This window comes from Globicephala melas, chromosome 14, assembly GCF_963455315.2.
Source record: "Globicephala melas chromosome 14, mGloMel1.2, whole genome shotgun sequence".
Classification (NCBI taxonomy): Eukaryota; Metazoa; Chordata; class Mammalia; order Artiodactyla; family Delphinidae; genus Globicephala; species Globicephala melas.
In genome coordinates, this window is record NC_083327.1 from 21643923 (window position 1) to 21668537 (window position 24615).

Consider the following 24615-nt stretch of genomic DNA (forward strand, 5'->3'; position numbering starts at 1 on the left):
AGCCCAGAGAGACCCAGGCAGGATAAACCCAAGGAGAAACACTCCGAGACACATAGTAATGAAATTCGCAGAAATTAAGGACAAAGAAAAATTACTGAAAGCAGCATGGGAAAAACAACAAATAACATACAAGGGAACTCCCATAAGGTTAACAGTTGATTTCTCAGCAGAAACTCTACAAGCCAGAAGGGAGTGGCATGATATACTTAAAGTGATGAAAAGGAAGAACCGACAACCAAGATTACTCTATCCAGAAGGATCTCATTCAGATTTGATGGAGAAATCAAAAGCTTTACAGACAAGCAAAAGCTAAGAGAATTCAGCACCACCAAACCAGCTCTACAACAAATGCTAAAGGAACTTCTCCAACTGGGAAACACAAGAGAAGAAAAGGACCTACAAAAACAAACCCAAAACAATTAAGAAAATGGTCATAGGAACATACATATTGATAATTAGCTTAAACGTGAATGGATTAAATGCTCCAACCAAAAGACACAGGCTCACTGAATGGATACAAAAACAAGACCCATATATATACTGTCTACAAGAGACCCACTTCAGACCTAGGGACACATACAGACTGAAAGTGAGGGGATGGAAAAAGATATTCCATGCAAATGGAAATCAAAAGAAAGCTGGAGTAGCAGTATTCATATCAGATAAAATAGACTTTAAAATAAAGAATGTTACAAGAGACAAGGAAAGACACTACATAATGATCAAGGGATCAATCCAAGAAGAAGATATAACAATTGTAAATATATATGCACCCAACAAAGGAGCATCTCAATACATAAAGCAACTGCTAACAGCTATAAAAGAGGAAATTGACAGTAACACAATAATAGTGGAGGACTTTAACACCTCACTTACACCAATGGACAGATCATCCAAACTGAAAATAAGGAAACAGAAGCTTTAAATGACACAATAGACCAGATAGATTTAATTGATATTAATAGGACATTCCATCCCAAAACAGCAGATTACACTTTCTTCTCAAGTGCGCATGGAACATTCTCCAGGATAGATCACATCTAGGGTCACAAATGAAGCCTCAGTAAATTTAAGAAAATTGAAATCATATCAAGCATCTTTCCTGACCACAACGCTATGAGATTAGAAATCAATTACAGAGAAAAAACGTAAAAAACACAAACACATGGAGGCTAAATGATACGTTACTAAATAACCAAGAGATCATTGAGGAAATCAAAAACTACCTAGAGACAAATGACAATGAAAACACAACGATCCAAAACCTATTGGATGCAGCAAAAGCAGTTCTAAGAGGGAACTTTATAGCAATACAATCCTAACTCAAGCAACAAGAAAAATCTCAAATAAACAATCTAACCTTACACCTAAAGGAACTAGAGAAAGAAGAACAAACAAAGTCCAAAGTTAGTAGAAGGAAAGAAATCATAAAGATCAGAGCAGAAATAAATGAAATAGAAACAAAGAAAACAATAGCAAAGATCAATAAAACTAAAAGCTGGCTCTTTCAAAGATAAACAAAATTGAAAAACCATTAGCCAGACTTATCAAGAAAAAGAGGGAGAGGACTCAAATCAATAAAATTAGAAATGAAAAAGGAGAAGTTACAACAGACACTGCAGAAATACAAAGCATCCTAACAGGCTACTACAAGCAACTCTATGCCAATAAAATGCCAACTGGCAAGAAATGGACAAATTCTTAGAAAGGTATAACCTTCCAAGACTGAACCAGGAAGAAACAGAAAATATGAACAGACCAATCATAAGTAATGAAATTGAAACTGTGATTAAAAATTTTCCAACAAAGAAAAGTCTAGGACCAGATGGCTTCACAGGTGAATTCTATCAAACATTTAGAGAAGAGCTAACACCCAACCTTCTCAAACTCTTCCAAAAAATTGCAGAGGAAGGAACATGCCCAAACTCATTCTACGAGGCCACCATCACCCTGATACCAAAACCAGACAAAGATACTACAAAAAAAGAAAATTACAGACCAATATCTCTGATGAATACAGATGCAAAAATCCTCAACAAAATACTAGCAAACAGAATCCAACAATACATTAAAAGGATCGTATACCATGATCAAGTGGGATTTAGTCCAGGGATGCAAGGATTCTTCAATATATACAAATCAATCAATGTGATATACCATATTGACAAACTGAAGAAGAAAAATCATATGATCATCTCAATAGATACAGAAAAAGCTTTTGACAAAATTCAACACCCATTTATGATAAAAACTCTCCAGAAAGTGGGCACAGAGGGAACCTACCCTCAACATAATAAAGGCCATATGCAACAAACCCACAGCAAACATCATTCTCAATGGTGAAAAACTGAAAGCATGCCCTGTAAGATCAGGAACAAGACAAGGATGTCCACTCTCACCACTATTATTCAACATAGTTTTGGAAGTCAGAGCCACAGCAATCAGAGAAGCAAAAGAAATAAAAGGAATACAAATTGGAAGAGAAGAAGTAAAACTGTCACTGTTTTCAGATGACATGATACTATACATAGAGAATCCTGAAGATGCCACCAGAAAACTACTAGAGCTAATCAATGAATTTGGTAAAGTTGTAGGACACAAAATTAACGCACAGAAATCTCTTGCATTCCTATACACTAATGATGAGAAATCTGAAGGAGAAATTAAGGAAACACTCCCATTTACCACTGCAAGAAAAAGAATCAAATACCTAGGAATAAACCTACCTAAGGAGGCAAAAGATCTGTATGCAGAAAACTGTAAGACACTGAAAGAAATTAAAGATGATACAAACAGATGGAAAGATATACCATGTTCTTGGATTGGAAGAATCAATATTGTGAAAATGACTATACTACCCAAAGCAAACTACAGATTCAATGCAATCCCTATCAAACTCCCAATGGCATTTTTCACAGAGCTAGAACAAAAAATTTCACAATTTGTATGGAAACACAAAAGACCCTGAATAGCCAAGGCAATCTTGAGAACGAAAAACAGAGTTGGAGGAATCAGGCTCCCAGACTTCAGACTACACTACAAAGCTACAGTAATCAAGACAGAATGGTGCTGGCACAAAAACAGAAATATAGATCAATGGAACAGGAGAGAAAGGCCAGAGATAAACCCATGCACCTATGGTCAACTAATCTATGACAAAGGAGGCAAGGATATACAATGGAGAAAAGACAGTCTCTTCAGTAAGTGTGCTGGGAAAACTGGAGAGCTACATGTAAAACAATGAAATTAGAACACTCCCTAACACCATACACAAAAATAAACTCAAAATGGATTAGAGACCTAAATGTAAGGCCAGACACTATAAAACTCTTAGAGTAAAACACAGGAAGAACACTCTTTGACATAAATCACAGCAAGATCTTTTTTGACCCACCTCCTAGAGTGATGGAAATAAAAACAAAAATAAACGAATTGGACCTAATGAAACTTAAAAGCTTTTGCAAAGCAAAGGAAGCTACAAACAAGACAAAAAGACAACCCTCAGAATGGGAGAAAATACTTACAAATGAATCAACGGACCAAAGATTAATCTCCAAAATATATAAACAGCTCATGCAGCTCAATATCCAAAAAACAAACAACCCAATCCAAACATGGGCAGAAGACCTACATAGACATTTCTCCAAAGAAGATATACAGACTGCCAGCAAACACATGAAAGGATGCTCAACATCACTAGTCATTAGAGAAATGCAAATCAAAACTACAGTGAGGTATCACCTCACACCAGTTAGAATGGGCTTCATCAGAAAATCTACAAACAACAAATGCTGGAAAGGGTGTGGAGAAAAGGGAACCCTCTTGCACTGTTGGTGGGAATGTAAATTGATACAGCCACTATGGAGAACAGTATGGAGGTTCCTTAAAAAAGTAAAAATAGAATTACCATATGACCCAGGAATCCCACTACTGGGCATATACCTTGAGAAAACCATAATTCAAAAAGACACATGCACCCCAATGTTCATTGCAGCACTATTTACAATAGCCAGGTCATGGAAGCAACCTAGATGCCCATCGACAGACAAATGGATAAAGAAGATGTAGTACAGGGCTTCCCTGGTGGCGCAGTGGTTGGGAGTCCGCCTGCCGATGCAGGGGACACAGGTTCGTGCCCCGGTTCGGGAGGATCCCATGTGCCGTGGAGCAGCTGGGCCTGTGAGCCATGGCCGCTGATCCTGCGCGTCCAGAGCCTGTGCCCCGCAACGGGAGAGGCCACAACAGTGAGAGGCCCGCGTACCGCAAAAAAAAAAAAGAAGAAGATGTCTACAATGGAATATTACTCAGCCATAAAAAGGAACGAAACTGGGTCATCTGTAGAGACATGGATGGATCTAGAGACTGTCATACAGAGTGAAGTAAGTCAGAAAGAGAAAAAGAATTATCATATATTAACACATATATGTGGAACCTAGAAAAATGGTATAGATGAACCGGTTTGCAGGGAAGAAATTGAGACAGAGATGTAGAGAACAAATGTATGGACACCAAAGGGGGAAAGCAGCAGGCGGTGGTGGTGGTCCTGTGATGATCTGGGAGATTGGGACTGACATATATACACTAATATGTATAAAGTGGATAACTAATAAGAACGTGCTGTATAAAAAAATAAAATAAAATTCAAAGAAAAAAAAAAAGAAGGATCCCTCCTACCCATAACTTACAATTACCGTATCTACTTATGATGGAATATCACTTACTGCAGTAGTCTGAAACTTCTGAAGGTGCTCAAGGTACCAACTTTAATAGTGCCCATTACAAATCACTGGCAACATTAATGGATTTGTATTGTCTAGTCTCAGAGTTTCATAGTTTGTTATTGTTCTCGAAGGGTCAACAAAGAGAACACTGGTCTGGAGCTTCCCTAGCTGCCTGAATCATGGCCATGATACACTTGAAATGGGTCTTTATTGCCACCTCTGCCTTGGGGAGGGGGGAGGGGAGCGGGGTTACTTTTTCAAGTTTTATTAGGCAAGCGGACAAGTAATATTCCTTCCTAACTGACTATTTACTGGAGAAATTATTTTTCTCCTTTTGTGGGAAAAAAGTGAAATATATAACTTCTAGATGTCTAATGTACATCTAGATCAGAAACCATGGCATTTGTCAGAAATATGACTTCTACAAGAGTCATTTTAGATATTATCTTTTCTATTTACATGGTTGTCAGTGCGTTTGAAATTCTTTTTAGATGTAAAACATTGGTAGGGAAAAAACCCAACAGGATAAGAAACACCATGTTATTTCCTTTCACCAAAATAGGATGTCCATTGCATTATAAATATGTAAGTAAGCATGATACTATCTCCTTTCTTGAGAACATTTCAAAATTACAAAAAGGAATTGTTTAGTCTTTTTCTCTCCAAATCACATGTAACAAGAAGACAGCTTGATATGATAGATCTGGTTTTCAAAAAAACTAGAATATGCTAAAATGATTTCTAATATTTTTCTATAAAGTGGCTAGCTCAAGAGAGATTGAAAGTAATTGGAATATCCAGCTAAGAAAAATGCTTTCTTAATTGGAAAATAATTTGAGGACTAGATTTAAAATGTTCTCAGAATAATTCACACAATCTACATTTCAAATAAACTTACTGATGTTAATAACAATTTACAACCACAATCTTAAATTAGAAAGGAAAATTAATTTATATTGCCTCAAAGATAATCCCAGCTCAAGAGATGAGAAAATAAAGTTTTAATGCAGTAAATATGTATGTAATTAGAACCAGAGTTTTAAATACTTTGATGAACTTCATGGTAAATACTTGATGGTTTAAAAAAACAACAACAACAAGCTCATAGATACAGAGAACAGGTTAGTCGTTGCCGCAAGCAGTGGGTGAGGGTGGGAGAAATGGATGAAGAAGGGGGTCAAAAGGTACCAACTTCCAATTATAAGGTAGATACGTTCTGGAGATGTAATGTTAACAGCAGGGTGACTATAGTTAATAATACTGAATTGTATATTTGGAAGTTGCTAAAAGAGTAGATCTTAAAAGTTCTCATCACAAGAAGAAACTGTTTTGTAACCATGTAAGGGGATGGATGTTAAGTAGACTTATTGTGGTGATCATTTTGCAATGTGTACAATATTGGACCATTATGTTTTACACCTGAAACTAATATGCTATATATCAACTATACCTCAATTTAAAAAAAAAAAAGCAATATTTGGTTTTCTAGGCATTCTTCAATAATAATGTTAAATATTTATTTAGTGTTTTTATGTCTCAGGCACTAGGCTAATTGCTGAGGATACAGAAGTACACAAGACACAGCCCAGCCCTATGGGACTCATATTTTTGTACACAGATACGTTTTTTAAGGACATGAAGGTAAGAATACTGAAACTGAAACATGTATGACCACAGGCCTTAAATGTTACTCAGTTTTGGCAGTAACACGGCCAAAAGCACGTTGGTAAAAATGGCAGGAAAACTACTGCTATTGAATACTTTCTGGAACCCTAAGTCTGCAGTTTCGATGTGCATTGTTGGTAACAATGCATGATTTTTAACATCCAGAAAGTTACTAGATGGGCTCACTAGAGAACCCAGCAGTGGTCCTGAAGCACTGTGTCAGCAAGTATGCAGGATAAAATGCCGTCAGCAACTTAATAGTTTTTGCATATAAGTAAAGAGACTTTTGGCTTCCATGACAGTTTGTGAGGTGTTTTTTTTTTTTTAAGTTTTTTTTCACTTTTTGAGTCTGCTTTCAACAAAGAAATACCCATGTCCGCTCTGATTACTGCAACGTGAGACACTGAAAACTTGCCTCTCCACTCACAGTACTACAGAAAACTGAGCAATTATTCAATGAATATGGCACACTAATCTAGATCTGCTTCCACTGCTTTCTCTCAATTTCTCACTCATCTCCGTTTCTTTCTGTTTTATTCATCTATGGAGATCTAAACTTTATTTGTCTTTCTAGCCTCAAAATACATGAAATCACTTGGAAGACAGAGTAGGCACAGAAGTCTCTCTTCTGTTTATGAGAATTAGGGTCCTTTTGAAATAGAAAATAGCTTTGCTTGGCTCCATGAAACATCTTAAGTCACTTCTCATTTATCTTTTCTTATACTCTCTTCCTCCTTCTCCCCAGCAACTATGACATCACATCACTTTCTTCCCCTCCAAAGCCACTCCGAGGACTACCATCAACTCAGGGGCAGGTAAGCTTCCTCACCAGTGCCTGCACTGCATCAATGTGGCAAATGGCAGCATTAGCTGGACAAGTCCTACCCTGCAGCAGTGTCTGCCAAACTATGAGTCGTGACCCATTTTCCAAACAGAGAAGTTAATTTAGTGGGTTGAGACCCACATTTAAAAACTAAATCAACGGAAAAATAAACTGAACAGAATGGAAAATCATACTTATTTTGAAACTTTGGTTTATGTTGTGTGTGTATAAATACACGTATGTGTATGTGTGCTGGAACTCAATGAAAGTACACTTCTTACATTCCTACAGGTCATGGTGGTAAGTTTGGAAGCCACTAAACTACAATACTCAGTTCTAGGCCTGCATCTATATCTGATGTAATACTTCAGATATTTTAGAGATTTAAAATATGGATGTTAAATAATTTCCTTTAGTAAAAAGTGTTGATCTAATGAGCCACACATTTTCTAAAACATCATCAGTCAGTGAACAAATCAGTTTTCCTAGTTTTCTCAGTATTTCCTAAGAGACCCCAAATAAATACTTTATCTTTAAATTTAATTTACCCTAAAAATTAAAATTGACACATTATTAGGCATTTCAAAGATATTTTTAAGTAACAAATAACAATCCAAGCTCAATATACCTAAAAAGGAAAAGTATTCTACTTTTTTTAATTTAAAAAAGTCTGAGGGAATGGTTTGATGGATTTTCAAATATTTCAAAAATGAAGAGATCACTACTTCTTTGCACTAACGGAATATGTATATGAATACAAACACCAATTTTACACCAATTTTATATTTCCTGGGCTGTAAAGAGACTTAAAAATTGAAGCTCAGAAAGCCTAGAGTATGAGACTGTGACTAATGGCACCCAGTCCCTCAGCAGGGATGGAACCAAGTTCTGAGGCAGAGAATAACCCAGCTGCACTGACTATAAAATAACTGCCTCAGAATAACGGTTATATTCCTTACATTTCACATATGGCTGCTGCATGGAATTCATAGTTAAAATACAAAAGACATTCAGCCATTCCGCAGTGTCAAAGTGAAAACTGTATGTGACTCAGCCTCACAGCTTCACACACTGCTTGGGCTGTCTGAACTGCAAGAGGCAACTAATACCAAGCCCGGTGGAGAGGGACAGCCCTGTGGCTCTGAGACTTTCCATAACAATCCTTGAGTTGATTAAAAGTGATGTTGACAAGCTTCAATCCTTCTTGGTTTTATGGATTATGGCTGGTAAGTGGAGCCTCCAGGACTAGAACCCTATGAGAATAGCACTGAGATTTTTACTGCACCGTAAAATGCTTTAGAAAACAACACAGAATAATAGGTATAAAATGTAAACTATTGGGACTTCCCTGGTGGCTCAGTGGTTAAGAATCCGCCTGCCAATGCAGGGGACACGGGTTCGATCACTGGTCCGGGAAGATCCCACATGCCGTGGAGCAACTAAGCCCACGCGCCACAACTATTGAGCCTGCGCTCTAGAGCCCGCGAGCCACAACTACTGAGCCCACGCGCCACAACTACTGAAGCCCACGTGCCTAGAGCCCACGCTCCGCAACAACAGAAGTCACCACAATGAGAAGCCCTCGCACCACAATGAAGAGTAGCCCCCGCTCTCCTCAACTAGAGAAAGCCCGCGCGCAGCAACGAAGACCCAATGCAGCCAAAAATAAATAAATTTTAAAATAAATAAAATGTAAATTATTATTTAAACTTGACCGTGTCTATAAAACTAAACTATGAACAACAGAATTATATACACACTGAATTAAGATAAAGGTATTATGCAAAGATATACAGAAATAACCACCCCTCCACCCCAAAAAAGCTTCTGACAACTTGAAAGCATACAAATAAGAATTAAGTAAAATTTTACTTTTTTCAAAACTTCCCTTTTAACTTTCAAAGACTACATATAAAGATATAATGAAACATATCTCTTACTTAAGAAAACCCTAAGTCACACAGAGCCCAGTACATCTAGAAACTTATCTTAATCTCAATAAAGTTGAAAGAAGTTAGTCGTGGATGAGGGTGAAATCTACTTCATTTACAGCACTAAACAATAGCTGTGGATATGTGAGGCAATTCTTTTCTTACTCTGTATTACAACTCATTATAAAATGATCAGTGTTGGGCTTCCCTGGTGGCACAGCGGTTGAGAGTCCGCCTGCCGATGCAGGGGACGCGGGTTCGTGCCCCGGTCCAGGAGGATCCCACTTGCCGCGGAGCGGCTGGGCCCGTGAGCCATGGCCGCTGGGCCTGCGCGTCCAGAGCCTGTGCTCCGCAACAGGAGAGGCCACAGCAGTGAGAGGCCCGCGTACCGCAAAAAAAAAAAAAAAAAAAAAAAAAAGGATCAGTGTTTTATTTAGTTTATCATATTTTAGTTTAAAATAAGAAAATAATCATGTATGTTTAAAATCAAGTTCTTCAGATGACAAATTTCCCATGAAAACTTATTCTGATGACTTTCAGAAGATGTTAAGAGATATAAAAGGTAAAGTTGGGATAACTTCCTCTAAAAATAATGAAACCTGAAACTAGCATGAAGATGTACTGGTCTAAGACTGTAATGAAGTCCCATGTTTGTACACACTGGTATCTTTACCTAGGGCTTGGACAGAAAACTAAAACTAAAAGATTAATCATGGGAGAGGGAGGGAGGGAGAGACAGAGAGAGAGAGAGAAAGAGTGGTTGTAACAATTCATGTTATATGCTAATAGTACATACATCTATTGTCAAGCTATAGCAAATTTTCTGAATTCATTTAACACTAGCCCAAATATCCACCATCCTTTTTGTGTTTTCCTTTTTCTCTTTCTGATCTTTATAAATTGGAGCTCCTTTTTAGAAATACAAATGTAAAATGCCACTTTAACAAATGTAGCCTCTAGCACCAAGCCACTCACACTTAGTCCTGTGATGTTAATAAATGAGAATTCCTTTTCCTAAATATTCAAATGAACAATTTTCTATCTTGATTTATAAAAAAAAAAAAAAATTCAACCAATACTCTCTTAAGAAAGCAAAACAGCTTCCATTTATTAAAGGTCATATCTGATATCTATGCCACACAATACAGTATCATTACATTTAGTTGAACAGCAAATGAACACTGCTATTTCATGTCCAGAAGAAGTCAGATGCAAGGCAAGGGGCAGGGAATGAACCTTAAATTTCTAGCCTGATCTCAAGCATTTAAACTATGATTTTTAAAAATTGTTTTCCAATTAACTTACAAGCATTCTAATTAGGTAGGGATCTATACAGCATTTTCATAAGAACCACAGGAATTATAGAAGAACTTCAACAATTAATGAGGATAAGAAATCCTTTTACAGTACATGAGAGAAACCTTTCCCATAGCAACATCAAAGGAAAAAGATGGCCTAAAATAATGGACTTTTTTCTATTGAGTTGATTATCTAGGCATAAAGGGTTGACAAAGGATTGACCTCTGTCACTGGGCTTGTTAGAAAGGGCTTGGATAAAGAAAATGATATGTTAATGAATCAGGTGAGTGATGGAGGAATCGCCCTCATACATACATACACTTATGTTTTTGACACAACATGTAACACACACACACACACACACACACACACACAAATTCTACCCTTCCTTAAATATATCAGATAAGCCTCTCACTTTTTCATTATTTCAGTTATAATACAGAGAAACAGGATTTTCCAAACCAATGGACAGAAAAAAAATTGGGCTTTTAGAAATGTTTCTGCTGAAACTTATTAGAATTCCTGCCTCTACTGGAGAATTTGGTGAACAGGATAGTGAGGGAGGTTTATGAAGAGACTCTTGCCAACTCCACTTGTGTTCCAGGGATGTTAAAAATAGAATTTTAAAAAATGTACCTGAATGCTTGTCATTACTTAGGGAATCAGAAACGTTCAAGAGGGTCCACAACTTAAGACCCTAATGTGGACTTTTGAGAGTGTCTTAAGTTAAATTAAGGAAGGTACTTAAAGAAGTGCTGATGCTATGGTAGCTAAAGAAGGTTTTTCATTTTAAAATGTCAATAATGTGACTAAACCGCCTCAGTATTAAATATCTTATATGTCCTATTCAGGCTCAGTCTATTCTGAAAAATCTTTGTTTTTCAAAGCATAAAAATAGGTCATATATGTAGGGGGAAAGGAATTCAAAATCACATCCAACAAATGAATGTGAGAAAAATAATTAACTCATAGAGCCAAGAAACAAATGTGAGGAAAAATCCAATACTAAACCAAAAAAACAAATCAAATTTTACAGGTCTGTCAGAAAACATTAATAAAGTTAAAATAACAAAGGAAAAGGATGACTGCAAACCTTTCTTTTTATTTACTGCCTTGAACATTCAGAATACTATTCCACTTTTTACAAGAAAGCCTAGTTGGAATCTGTGCTTCAACCCTCAACTAATATTGCTATAAAAACAATCTTTGACAAAAAATTGAATGCTTTCCCTCTAAGATCAGGAATAAGGCAAGGATGTCTGTTCTCACCATTTCTAATCAACTTTGTACTGTAGGTTTTAGCCAGTGCACTAAAGCAAGAAAAAGCAATAAAAGGTATCAATATCAAGATCAGAAAGGAAAAAGAAAACTGCCTCTTAGTAGATGACATAATCATTTATGTAGAAAATCCTATGAAATCTACAAAAAAGCTACTAGAATTACTAATTGAGTATAGTAAAGTTGTAGGATTTAAAGTCAACACACAAAATTTAATCGTCTTTTTATGTACTAGGAAAACAATCGTAAAATGAAATAAAAAATACTTTTAAAATAGCATCACAAATATAAAATATTTACAGATAAATTTACTTTTAAATGTGCAAGACCAACACACTGAAACAATGGAATACTGCTGAGAGACACTAAAGATCTAGATAAATGGAGAAATATGTGGCTTTGATGAATTGTAAGATTCAATACTGTTATGATGTCATTTCTCTTCAAATTGATCTCCAGATTCAACGTGATCCAAATCAAAATTCCAGCAGGTATTTTTACAGAAATTGACAAGATGATTCTAACATTCACATGGAAATTAAAGGAACCCAGAGTAGTCTAAACAACTCTGAAAAAGAACAAAGTTGCAGGATTTACACTACCTGACTTCATGACTTATTCTAAAGCTACAAAAATCAAGACAGTGTGATATTGGTGGAGGGATAGATACATAGGTCAATGGAACAGAATAAAGAGCTCAGAAATAGATTCACACACATATGGTGAATTGATTTTCAACTAAGATGCAAAGGCACTTCAATGGTGGAAAGGATACCCTTTTTAACAAATGGTTTAGGAACAACTGGATATCCACGGGCCAAAGAAAGGTTGGGGTGTAGGGGGACAACATTCCTCTATGCCTTGAACCTTGCATCATATACAAAAATTAACTCCACTGGACAATAAACTTAAATGTAAAACCTAGAACTATAAAGATTCTAGAAGAATACATAGGAGAATAATCTTTTAGCCTTTGGACTAGGCAAATATTTCTTAGATCAACAGTAAAAGCAAGAACTGTGAAAAAAACTAATAAACTGAACTTCACCAACATTAAGAATTTTTGCTCTCTGAGGATCCTGTTAAGAGAAATCCCATATCTGATAAAGGGCTTACATCCAGAAGATATATAAAGAATGTTCAAAACTCAACGGTAATAAAACAAAAAACCCAATTAAAAAATGGCAAGTTTTGAACACACACTTCACTAGAGACGTACAGATGGCAAATAAGTACATGGGAAGATGCTCAACATTATTAGTCATTACAGAAATGCAAATTAAAACTCCAATGAAATGCTATATACCTATAAGAATGACTAAACTTAAAAAGACTGACCATACCAAATGTTGATGATGATATGGAGGAACTGGCAATCACCCTGCTCGTGGGGAAATAGTTTGGTAGTTTCTTAAAAAGTTAAAACATACAACTGCCATTTAACTCGGCCATTTTGGTCTTAGGTATTTACCCAAGAGAAATGAAAATATATGTCCATACAGAGACTTGTACACAAATGTTCACAGCAGCTTTATTTATAACAGTCAAAAAGCAGAAACAACCCAAATGTCTCTCAACGTGTGAAAGGATAAAGAAACTGTGCTACAACCATATAATGAAATACTACTCAGCAATAAAAAAGAATGAACTACTGAAGTGTAACAACATGGGTGAATCTCAAAATAATAACACTGAATGAAAGAAGCTAAAAGAGAGAGAGAAAGAAATACAGTATGATCCATTTATATAAAATTCCGGAAAGTGCAAATTAATCTATAATGATTAGATCAGTGGTCACCTGGGGACTGAAAAAGAAAAAGGAAGGGCAGGACGGGGGAGTTCAAAGGGGCACAAGGAAACTTTTAGGGGTGATGGATATGTTCATTACCTTGACTGTGGTGATGGTTTCACAAGGGTATGTCAAATTGTACAGTTTAAATATGTATATTTTACTGTATGCCTATTATACCTCAATAAAGCTGTCAAAAAATTCTATTGGTAAAAAGGGTAATGTGGCTCTAAATTGTACTCTTCTTAACTAATCACTGAAGTGCAATGGTCAAAATTAATGCTACTAAGAGCAAGATTATTAAACTAATCGATTCACTGAAAAACTGAATTACTTTTTCATCAGAGATATGCAAAAACAAATGAAATTAATAATTCACATTCCCAAATTTTTGTGATAGTTATTTGCAGGGTTTTGGTGGGTTCTGGACGAGTGAACTGTATCTAGGGAAAATATACTAGAAAATGAACAACCATACCTTGATTTGTGCAAAGGGTCTTTCATAACCTCCAACATAGAGAAGGCCAACATTCTGAGGAAGTAACCTACAAAGGAAAAAAAAGCATTATTTATAAAATACTCTTCCTTAAATATGAGGTTGTATAATTACCAAAATTTGTATAATAGATCCTGACTATGAAAAAATTAATATCTATGCAATTATTCTTGTCTTTTTGCACGATGGAATAGTAACCAGCAAAGGAATAATTCTTATACTTCAGAAGATGATGGGTAAATACTGAGAATGGCAACTTAAATGTAAAACAGTCTAACATACTAGTAATTCTAGCAAAATTACTACATAGGGGAGAATTAAAAGAAGCAATGCATATATTTAAAAATCTATAAAAGTTCAATTCAAGAAACACTCACTGTGTGTCTATATTATGCACTATGGAGATAATACAAACCTAAACAGTTCAGTCCCAAAATTTAACAGGAAAACCAGATACACAACCCTAACAAAAGGTGGCCTCTGATAAATGCTATTCTAGAGGTATTTGCCATTGCAAAGTAGTGGAGTGAGAGATACCTTCTATGGAGGGAGGTGGAGAAGCCTGACTCGAGGAATTTAGGCTTAATTTTTAAAGGGTTGGTAAGGCAAAGGGAGAAATTTTAAACTATACCCTGAGAATGCAGAAGATTTGAAACCAAAGGCAAAGAAGTCTGGCTGAAGTAAGGGATAAGTTAGTCAGAGATGAAAACCCGAAGAAGGTTTGGAATGGGCCATGAAGAACGTCAAATGTCTTATCTTTATTTCATAAGTAATATTTATTTTTTTGTACAGACAATAAATGCACATGAAAATAAAAATCAAACCATCTAGAGGGTGGAGGTAAAATGGTTACCTTCCCTGCATCATTCCTTCCTTCCTATTTAAAGAGGGCTATCATTCTTGACTACATTGAAACACTGTGAATAAGGAAATACCATCATTAGAACTATGCTTGTGGAGCATGTAGTCGTGCTGGGTATGAGAAGGTCATAATTAAATTAATTACTCTACGGTATCTTGTAATCACTGTCACCGGGTGACAGTGTGAGATGGTTGTATGATTACTGAAGGGGAGAATACACCAACCCAAAATACACCACTTTGACATGTGGATTATTTTAAGTTGAAGGCAATCAAGACCTAGGAGACTCAGGAAAACTTTTTACCTCTCTTGTAACTGCCTAAAAGAACTTAGAAAGGGGGCCTGGCCCAGAAAGAGAACTATTACCATAGATAACGTTTTTATCTGAAAGACCAATCTGCATGGCAGGGCAGACTTCTAAATACAAAACATCTGTTCTTCTCATCATCCTGTGAGTTACCCTCCTCCCCTTTGAAGACCCAGGCCCTTATCCCATTCCTTAGCACAGGATGGCACATAAGCCTCAACTGCTCGACCTACCCTTGAGTCTTGTATCTTTGGGGATCCCGTACATACTAACTTAAATATGTTTTTCTCCTGTTAATCTGTCCTATGTCAATTTAATTATTAGACCAAAGAACCTAGAAGAAAAGAAGGGGAAATTTTTCTACCCCTACTTAACCTTCCACTGACTTGGTCTAGTAAGACTAATAAAGTTCACTGTTAAAGCACCTTAGATTTTATGAAATAAGGTAGATAGATATTCCATCTCCTAGGAACACCTCTGTTCCCTACATTCTTTAAAGGCCTATAAAGTACTGAAGGCCACTAAAGGAAAGCTAATAGCTGACAAACACAAAAATAAATTAAACCAATTTAGCAAAAAGCTACAGTACTTAAGTTCGGCATGTGAGTGATACTTACAGTTATGCCTTTTAGCATGTTGTTGAAGGTTACAAAATGACTAAAGGGATATTTGTTCACTGGATGCAAGTAGAAAGCATAAGAAATATCCCCAAATCTCAACTAGGAAATGGAGAATTTCTTCATCATCATTTGACAAATAAGAAATTAATCAAAGCAACAAAACTTTAAATCTCTCACAAATTGCTAGTATCACAAATTTAATGTTAGTTTTATATAGCAGTGGTAATTTATTTCCTATATAACAAATGATGACAAAAAGCTTCATAAACCTCTTTTAGAAGAACAGTCACTGTTCATACAAATACATGATAGAAAAGGAAGAGAATAAAAGCTGGCTGACATTTAAAAATCAGTATGCCTCTAATTACTATGCATATGCATTTTAGGAAGCTTGCCAATATACTATTCAATGTGTCCTCCCCTTCCTCCAACTTGCCTATTTAATAACTACCTTCTAAACAAGAAATATCTTAAATATGGTAGTTACACAGCATATATATATTTCGCTTTTTAAATACTGTTCTTTCTCATTCATGTCCATATTATTCCTTACATAAATTACATTACCACCTTCGTTTGAGTGGGTTTTCATAGGTATCATAATTTAAGTGTTTGTTATGTGTAAAATAATTAATACTTTGAGAACACAAATTCCAACTTCTAAGATGGAACATTTCCTAAAATGCTTTTACCTTTCAAAAAATTATTATGCCAAATTGTATACATAATTATTGTCAAACAATAGGCACCATTTTATTATGACAGGGTATTTGTATATAATATAGCATTCACACATTTTAAATCCCCAGGGTAAAGGCATTAATTCAGCATTTACAGATGCATTATAAATATATGTTAAAATAAAAAGCATATGTTAAAATAAAAACCATGACGCATTTAGTACCAGATAATTGTTTTGTCTTTCTATTAGGTGAACATTAATATAACATTTATACAAATGCTAATAACTTCCAAAAAATTTGCTTGTAACTAAATGCTTCTATGGCTACCAAAGAAATTTTTAGAGTAAGAAGGCATTGCTGAGAAAAAGCTAAGAGAATTCAGCACCACTAAACCAGTGTTACAACAACTGCTAAAGGAACTTCTCTAGGCAGGAAACACAAGAGAAGGAAAATACCTACAAAAACAAATCCAAAACAATTAAGTAAATGGTAATAGGAACATACATATCAATAACTACCTTAAATGTAAATGGATTAAATACTCCAACCAAAAGACACAGACTGGCTGAATGGATACAAAAACAAGACCTCTATATATGCTGTCTACAAGAGACCCACGTCAGACGTAGGGACACATACAGATTGAAGGTGAGGGGATGGAAAAAGATATTCCACGCAAATGGAAACCAAAAGAAAGCTGGAGTAGCAATTCTCATATCAGACAAAATAGACTTAAAAACAAAGACTTTACAAGAGACAAAGAAGAACACTACATAATGATCAAGGGATCAATCCAAGAAGAAGATATAAGGATTGTAAATATTTATGCACCAAACATAGGAGCACCTCAATACTTAAGGCAAATGCTAACAGCCATAAAAGAGGAGATCCACAGTAACACAATCATAGTAGGGGACTTTAACACCCCACTTTCACCAATGGACAGATCATCCAAAATGAAATAAATAAGGAAACACAAGCTTTAAATGATACATTAAACAAGATGGACTTAATTGATATTTATAGGACATTCCATCCAAAAACAACAGAATACACATTTTTCTCAAGTGCTCATGGAACATTCTCCAGGATAGATCATATCTTGGGTTACAAATCTAGCCTTGGTAAATTTAAGAAAATAGAAATCGTATCAAGTATCTTTTCGACCACAACGCTATGAGACTAGATATCAATTACAGGAAAAGATCTGTAAAAAATACAAACACGTGGAGGCTAAACAACACACTACTTAATGACGAAGTGATCACTGAAGAAATCAAAGAGGAAATAAAAAAATACCTATAAACAAATGACAATGGAGACACGACGACCCAAAACGTATGGGATGCAGCGAAAGCAGTTCTAAGAGGGAAGTTTATAGCAGTACAATCCTACCTCAAGAAACAAGAAACATCTCAAATAAACAAAAAGGTATTGGAGAAACAAGAACAAAAAAACCCCAAAGTTAGCAGAAGGAAAGAAATCATAAAGATCAGATCAGAAATAAATGAAGAAAACAATAGCAAAGATCAATAAAACTAAAAGCTGGTTCTTTGAGAAGATAAACAAAATTGATAAACCATTAGCCAGACTCATCAAGAAAAAAAGGGAGAAGACTCAAATCAACAGAATTAGGAAAGAAAAAGGAGAAGAAACAACTGACACTGCAGAAATACAAAGGATCATGAGAGACTACTACAAGCAACCATATGCCAATACAATGCACAACCTGGAAGAAAATAGACAAATTCTTGGGAAATCACAACCTTCCAAGACTGAAGCAGGAAGAGATAGAAAATATAAACAGACCAGTCACAAGCCCTGAAATTTAGACTGTAATAAAAAAATCTTCCAACAAACAAAAGCCCAGGACCAGATGGATTCACAGGTGAATTCTATCAAACATTTAGAGAAGAGCTAACATCCATCCTTCTCAAACTCTTCCAAAAAATTGCAGAGGAAGGAACACGCCCAAACTCATTCTATGAGGCCACCATCACCCTGATACCAAAACCAGACACAGATGTCACAAAGAAAGAAAACTACAGGCCAATATCACTGATGAACATAGACACAAAAATCCTCAACAAAATACTAGCAAACAGAATCCAACAGCACATTAAAAGGATCATAAACCATGATCAAGTGGAGTTTATCCCAGGAATGCAAGGATTCTTCAATATATGCCAATCCATCAACGTGATAAACCATATTAACAAACTGAAGGAGAAAAACCATATGATCATCTCAATAGATATAGAAAAAGCTTTTTACAAATTCAACACCATTTATGATAAAAACCCTCCAGAAAGTGGGCATAGAGGGAACTTACCTTAACATAATAAAGGCCATATATGACAAACCCACAGCCAACATCATTCTCAATGGTGAAAAACTGAAAGATCAGGAACAAGACAAGGATGTCCACTCTCATCACTATTATTCAACATAGTTTTGGAAGTCCTAGCCACAGTAATCAGAGAAGAAAAAGAAATAAAAAGAATCCAAATAGGAAAAGAAGAAGTAAAGCTGTCACTGTTTGCAGATGACATGATACTATACATAGAGAATCCTAAAGATGCTACCAGAAAACTACTAGAGCTAATCAATTAATTTGGTAAAGTAGCAGGATACAAAATTAATGCACAGAAATCTCTTGCATTCCTATACACTAATGATGAAAAACCTGAAAGAGAAATTAAGGAAACACTCCCATTTACCACTACAACAAAAAGAATAAAACACCTAGGAATAAACCTACCTAAGGAGACAAAAGACCTATATGCAGAAAACTATAAGAAACTGATGAAAGAAATTTAAGATGATACAAACAGATGGAGAGATATACCATGTTCTTGGATTGGAAGAATCAACACTGTGCAAATAACTATACTACCCAAAGCAATCTACAGATTCCATGCAATCCCTATCAAACTACCAATGGCATTTTTCACAGAACTAGGACAAAAAATTTCACAATTTGTATGGAAACACAAAAGATCCCGAATAGCCAAAGCAATCTTGAGAAAGAAAAATGGAGCTGGAGGAATCAGGCTCCCGGACTTCAGACTATACTACAAAGCTGCAGTATGGTACTGGCACAAAAACAAAAATATAGATCAATGGAACAGGATAGGGAGCCCAGAGATAAACTCACGCACATATGGTTACCTGATTTTTGATAAAGGAGGCAAGAATATACAATGGAGAAAAGACAGCCTCTTCAATAAGTGGTGCTGGGAAAACTGGACAGCTACATGTAAAAGAATGAAATTAGAACACTCCCTAACACCATACACAAAAATAAACTCAAAATGGATTAAAGACCTAAATGTAAGGATAGACACTATAAAACTCTTAGAGGAAAACACAGGCAGAACACTCTATGTCATAAATCACAGCAAGATCCTTTTTGACCCACCTCCTAGTGAAATGGAAATAAAAACAAACAAATGGAACCTAACGAAACTTCAAAGCTTTTGCACAGCAAAGGAAACCATAAACAAGGCAAAAAGACAACCCTCAGAATGGGAGAAAATATTTGCAAATGAAGCAACTGAGAAAAGATTAATCTTCAAAATTTACACGCAGCCCAAGCAGCTCAATACAAAAAAACAAACAACCCAATCCAAAAATGGGCAGAAGACCTAAACAGACATTTCTCCAAAGAAGATATACAGATTGCCAGCAAACACATGAAAGAATGCTCAACATCATTAATCATTAGAGAAATGCAAATCAAAACTAAACTACAATGAGTTATCACCTCATACCAGTCAGAATGGCCATCATCAAAAAATCTACAAACAATAAATGTTGGAGAGGTTGTGGAGAAAAGGGAACCCTCTTGCACTGTTTGTGGGAATGTAAATTGATAGAGCCACTATGGAGAACAGTATGGAGGTTCCTTAAAAATCTAAACATAGAACTACCATTCGACCCAGCAATCCCACTACTGGGCATATACCCTGAGAAAACCATAATTCAAAAAGAGCCATGTACCACAATGTTCATTGCAGCACTATTTACAATTGCCAGGACATGCAAGCAACCTAACTGTCCACCAACAGATGAATGGATAAAGAAGATGTGGCACATATATACAATGGAATATTACTCAGCCATAAAAAGAAACGAAATTGAGTTATTTGTAGTGAGGTGGATGGACCTAGAGTCTGTCATACAGACTGAAGTAAGTCAGAAAGAGTAAAACAAATACCATATGCTAATATATATATATATATGGAATCTAAAAAAAAAAAAAAGGTTGTGAAGAACCTAAGGGCAGGACAGGAATAAAGAGGCAGACATAGAGAATGGACTTCAGGACACGGGGAGGGGGGACGGGTAAGCTGGGACGAACTGAGAGGGTGGCATGGACTTATATACACTACCAAATGTAAAACAGATAGCTAGTGGGAAGCAGCCACATAGCACAGGGAGATCAGCTCGGTGCTTTGTGACCACCTAGAGGGGTGGCATAGGGAGGGTGGGAGGGAGACACAAGAGGGAGGAGATATGGGGATATATGTATACCTATAGTTGATTCACTTTGTTATACAGCAGAAGCTAACACAACATTGTAAAGCAATTATACTCCAATAAAGATATTAGAAAAAAAATGGCGGCATTGCTGGAAAAGAAAAAAAGAAAGGAAATCTATCAGAGCTTTCGACAAAAGTAAAGATAGGCAAATCTAATGTTCATTTTGCTTCAATTTCCCAAATACAAATATTAACAAATATCTATCCTGGAAAGAAAGCTGCAAAATTATTTCCAGAAAATTTTCTCACATAAAGTAAAATTAAAACTTGGCAGGTAATAGAAAGATTAATTAAAAGAACCTCATTCACCATCATTCACTGACGATATATCAGGCTTACAAAAAATTGCTTTAAAAGGAAATTGAGTGTATAATTATTTCAAATTAAAAGTTAAAAAAAGGCAAAGGGGATCTTTCTAAAAATAAGCTACATAACTCAAAATTAACTGTTCTGTCTACAAGCCCTAATTACATTACCCACTAACTGATACACTTTTCAACTGCAAAAATACTTTGAAAAAACTTTCAGTATCATGAATACTGACTGACAAATAAAATCCCACTTCGAAGCCAATGAGCAAATTCTCCAAAGAGCAGACTACATCCAGTATATTTCATACTAGAAAAAAAGAGAAAGTAAATGCATCTAATATGGGATCACTAGGGCCCTTCTGAATGTGAGAAAATGTACATTACTGAGAAGGCCTACATTATTCTTTGAGACTTCTAGTAGAATGTAGGTAAAAGCAGCATATGCCATTAGCCCCAGATGAAACTTGAATTAGCAAATGAGTGAGTTTATTATTATCCTTACAGACTTTTCATAGCCTACACTTTTCTGATTTGCTTTCTAAACCCTGGTATAGGAATAACAAAATGCTCTAGACTTTCATGAAAAAAATGAAAAACCACCACCACCAACAACAACGATCAGATGGTTAAATGAAGAATCTGTGTGCCGGTAGAAACAAATACATTCCTAGCTCTGACAACTGAGAGGGTCTGTAATGACACCCAGCAGCAACAACCGTGCGGAGGACCTAGATCCGTGTTTCCAACCATCAATCTTCACCAATTAGAAAACAAAAACAGGGCTTCCCTGGTGGTGCAGTGGTTGAGAGTCCGCCTGCCGATGCAGGGGACGCGGGTTCGTGTCCCGGTCCGGGAAGATCCCACATGCCGCGGAGCGGCTGGGCCTGTGAGCCATGGCCGCTGAGCCTGCGCGTCCGAAGCCTGTGCTCTGCAACAGGAGAGGCCATCCACAACGGGAGAGGCCACAGCAGTGAGAGGCCCGCGTACCGCAAAAAAAAAAAAAACCCAAAAAACAAAAACACCTGGGCTCTTTGGAGAAAGGGCTGATTTCTGGACTGACGGGGGAAAAGTATAAGAAGAGCCTGGAACATCTTGTGGTACTGGGAAGTAAGGAGATAATGGAAAAGTGATGAGAGCATGCCAAAAAGACACAGATGTTGAACTGAAGGCGTTCCCAAGGACCAAAGCCAAAACAGCAAAATAAAATCATAGTGCTGTATTATAACCCATGGAGTAAAATATTCCTAAATCCTTAATAATATAAATAAGTATATGAGGAAGAGGGGACAGTGGTTTTTTCCATTTCAATCCCTATTAATGCACTGAAAAAGAATGAAGGAGAAACAGTCAACATGGCGGCGGCGGCGGCCGCAGCGGCACCCGGGGCCTCGGGTATCTTGTAGGCCGGCCGCGTTCGCTTGGTGGCCGCTTGCTGTGCGCGGCTCGGCCCTGGGTGGAGGCTATCCGGCTCCTGGACGGTCCCGCGGGTCGACCCGGCGACCTGGGCTCGGGGCTGGACACCCACGGTCGGGGGTGCGGCCTGGCGGAGGGGCGACAGCTCTGAGGTGAAGACGGAGGACGAGCTGCGGATGCGGTATCTGGAAGAGGAGAACCGAGGAACTGTGGTGCTTGGAATAAACAGAGCTTATACCAAAAATTCACTGAGTACAAATCTTATAAAAATGCTTTCAAAAGCTGTGGATGCTTTAAAATCTGATAAGAAAGTACGGACCATCATAGTAAGAAGTGAAGTCCCAGGGATATTCTGTGCTGGTGCTGAGCTTAAGGAAAGAGTCAAAATGAATTCCAGTGAAGTTGGTCCTTTTGTCTCCAAAATAAGAGCAGTGATTAATGAAATCGCTAATCTTCCAGTGCCAACCACTGCAGCAATAGATGGACTCGCTTTAGGTGGTGGACTTGAAATGGCTTTAGCATGTGATATAAGAGTAGCAGCTTCTTCTGCAAAAATGGGCCTGGCTGAAACAAAGTTGGCAATTATTCCTGGTGGAGGGGGCACGCAGTGACTGCCACGTGCCATTGGGATGTCCCTGGCCAAAGAGCTCATCTTCTCTGCACGTGTGCTCGATGGCCAAGCAGCCAAAGCAGTGGGCTTGATCAGCCATGTTCTGGAACAGAACCAGGAGGGGGATGCTGCCTATAGAAAGGCCTTGGACCTAGCAAGAGAGTTTTTACCTCAGGGACCTGTTGCAATGAGAGTGGCAAAATTAGCAATTAAGCAAGGGATGGAGGTCGATTTAGTAACAGGATTAGCCATAGAAGAAGCTTGTTATGCTCAGACTATTCCAACGAAAGACAGACTTGAAGGTCTTCCTGCTTTTAAAGAGAAAAGGACCCCTCGTTATAAAGGAGAGTAGAAGAAAGAGAAATCTTTAAAACGCCAGTGTAATAAATATACTTCTGGAAGTATCTTTCAGATTCACATATGCCTCAGCATCTGGAATCCCAGCGACCAAAGTGAAGAGCGAGTTATCCATATACTGAATTAAGTATCTGGAGTGGACCCCTATGTGTACTTGTTCAAAGGTGTATCGTCATTTTCATTCAGATTTATAAAGCTAATAGTGTATACTGTCAAAAACGCCAATTCAAAATTAGGTATACATTTTTAAATACCTCCTGCATACGAGGCTTTCTGTTCTTAAATTTTTTAATGTGAATAATTTATATATTGCACACGCTAGGAAAAAATATTGATTGTATGTCTCCTGTGCTACAGTATGAAAATAAAATTATTTCCATGTACCAAAAAAAAAAAAGAATGAAGGAAATTGAAATTCACCATATTTGAAATATTTGCCTAATTGAAATTGAAAAACACCACAGTAACGATTGTTGCAGGCAAAAACCATTGAAAAATACTAAAACTACAAGAGGAAGGTAGGATGAGAAACCTGACATCTGCCTAGTCCCAAAATTTCAACCCAGAAAACACTTACTAATCATAAACATAGCAACTTTAAAATCCAGCAGACTCACTTAACCAAATAATCAAAATTACCAACATGAGCTCCCACCCCCAACATAATGCACCTAGAAGAGCACACTGTTGCTTTCGTGGTGTGCCTTCCTAAAAATACACCCCCCCAAAAGATCACACTAAGGGGCGTTCTATATAATAACTAGTAGTCTTCAAAAAGTGTCAAGATCGGGCTTCCCTGGTGTCGCAGTGGTTGAGAGTCTGCCTGCCGATACAGGGGACACGGGTTCGTGCCCTGGTCCGGGAGGATCCCACATGCCGCGGAGCGGCTGGGCCCGTGAGCCATGG

The 24615-nt window shown here is 36.9% G+C and overlaps 2 protein-coding genes across 4 annotated transcripts in view; one reads left to right on the forward strand and one right to left on the reverse strand.

Moving 5' to 3' along the window:
• Window positions 1–24615, reverse strand: part of RNGTT (RNA guanylyltransferase and 5'-phosphatase) — a 250178-nt gene that overhangs the window by 67314 nt on the left and 158249 nt on the right. For all 3 annotated transcript variants that reach the window (XM_030859487.3, XM_030859485.3, XM_030859481.3), the window contains one exon: window positions 13985–14051. In XM_030859487.3, coding sequence (XP_030715347.1) covers window positions 13985–14051 — 67 coding nt within the window. The remainder of the gene's footprint in view (window positions 1–13984; window positions 14052–24615) is intronic.
• LOC115854835 (methylglutaconyl-CoA hydratase, mitochondrial-like) lies at window positions 22851–23974 on the forward strand. The gene is given in 1 exon segment (XM_060283947.2): window positions 22851–23974. A coding segment is annotated over 1 exon segment (786 nt). The 5' UTR covers window positions 22851–22918; the 3' UTR covers window positions 23705–23974.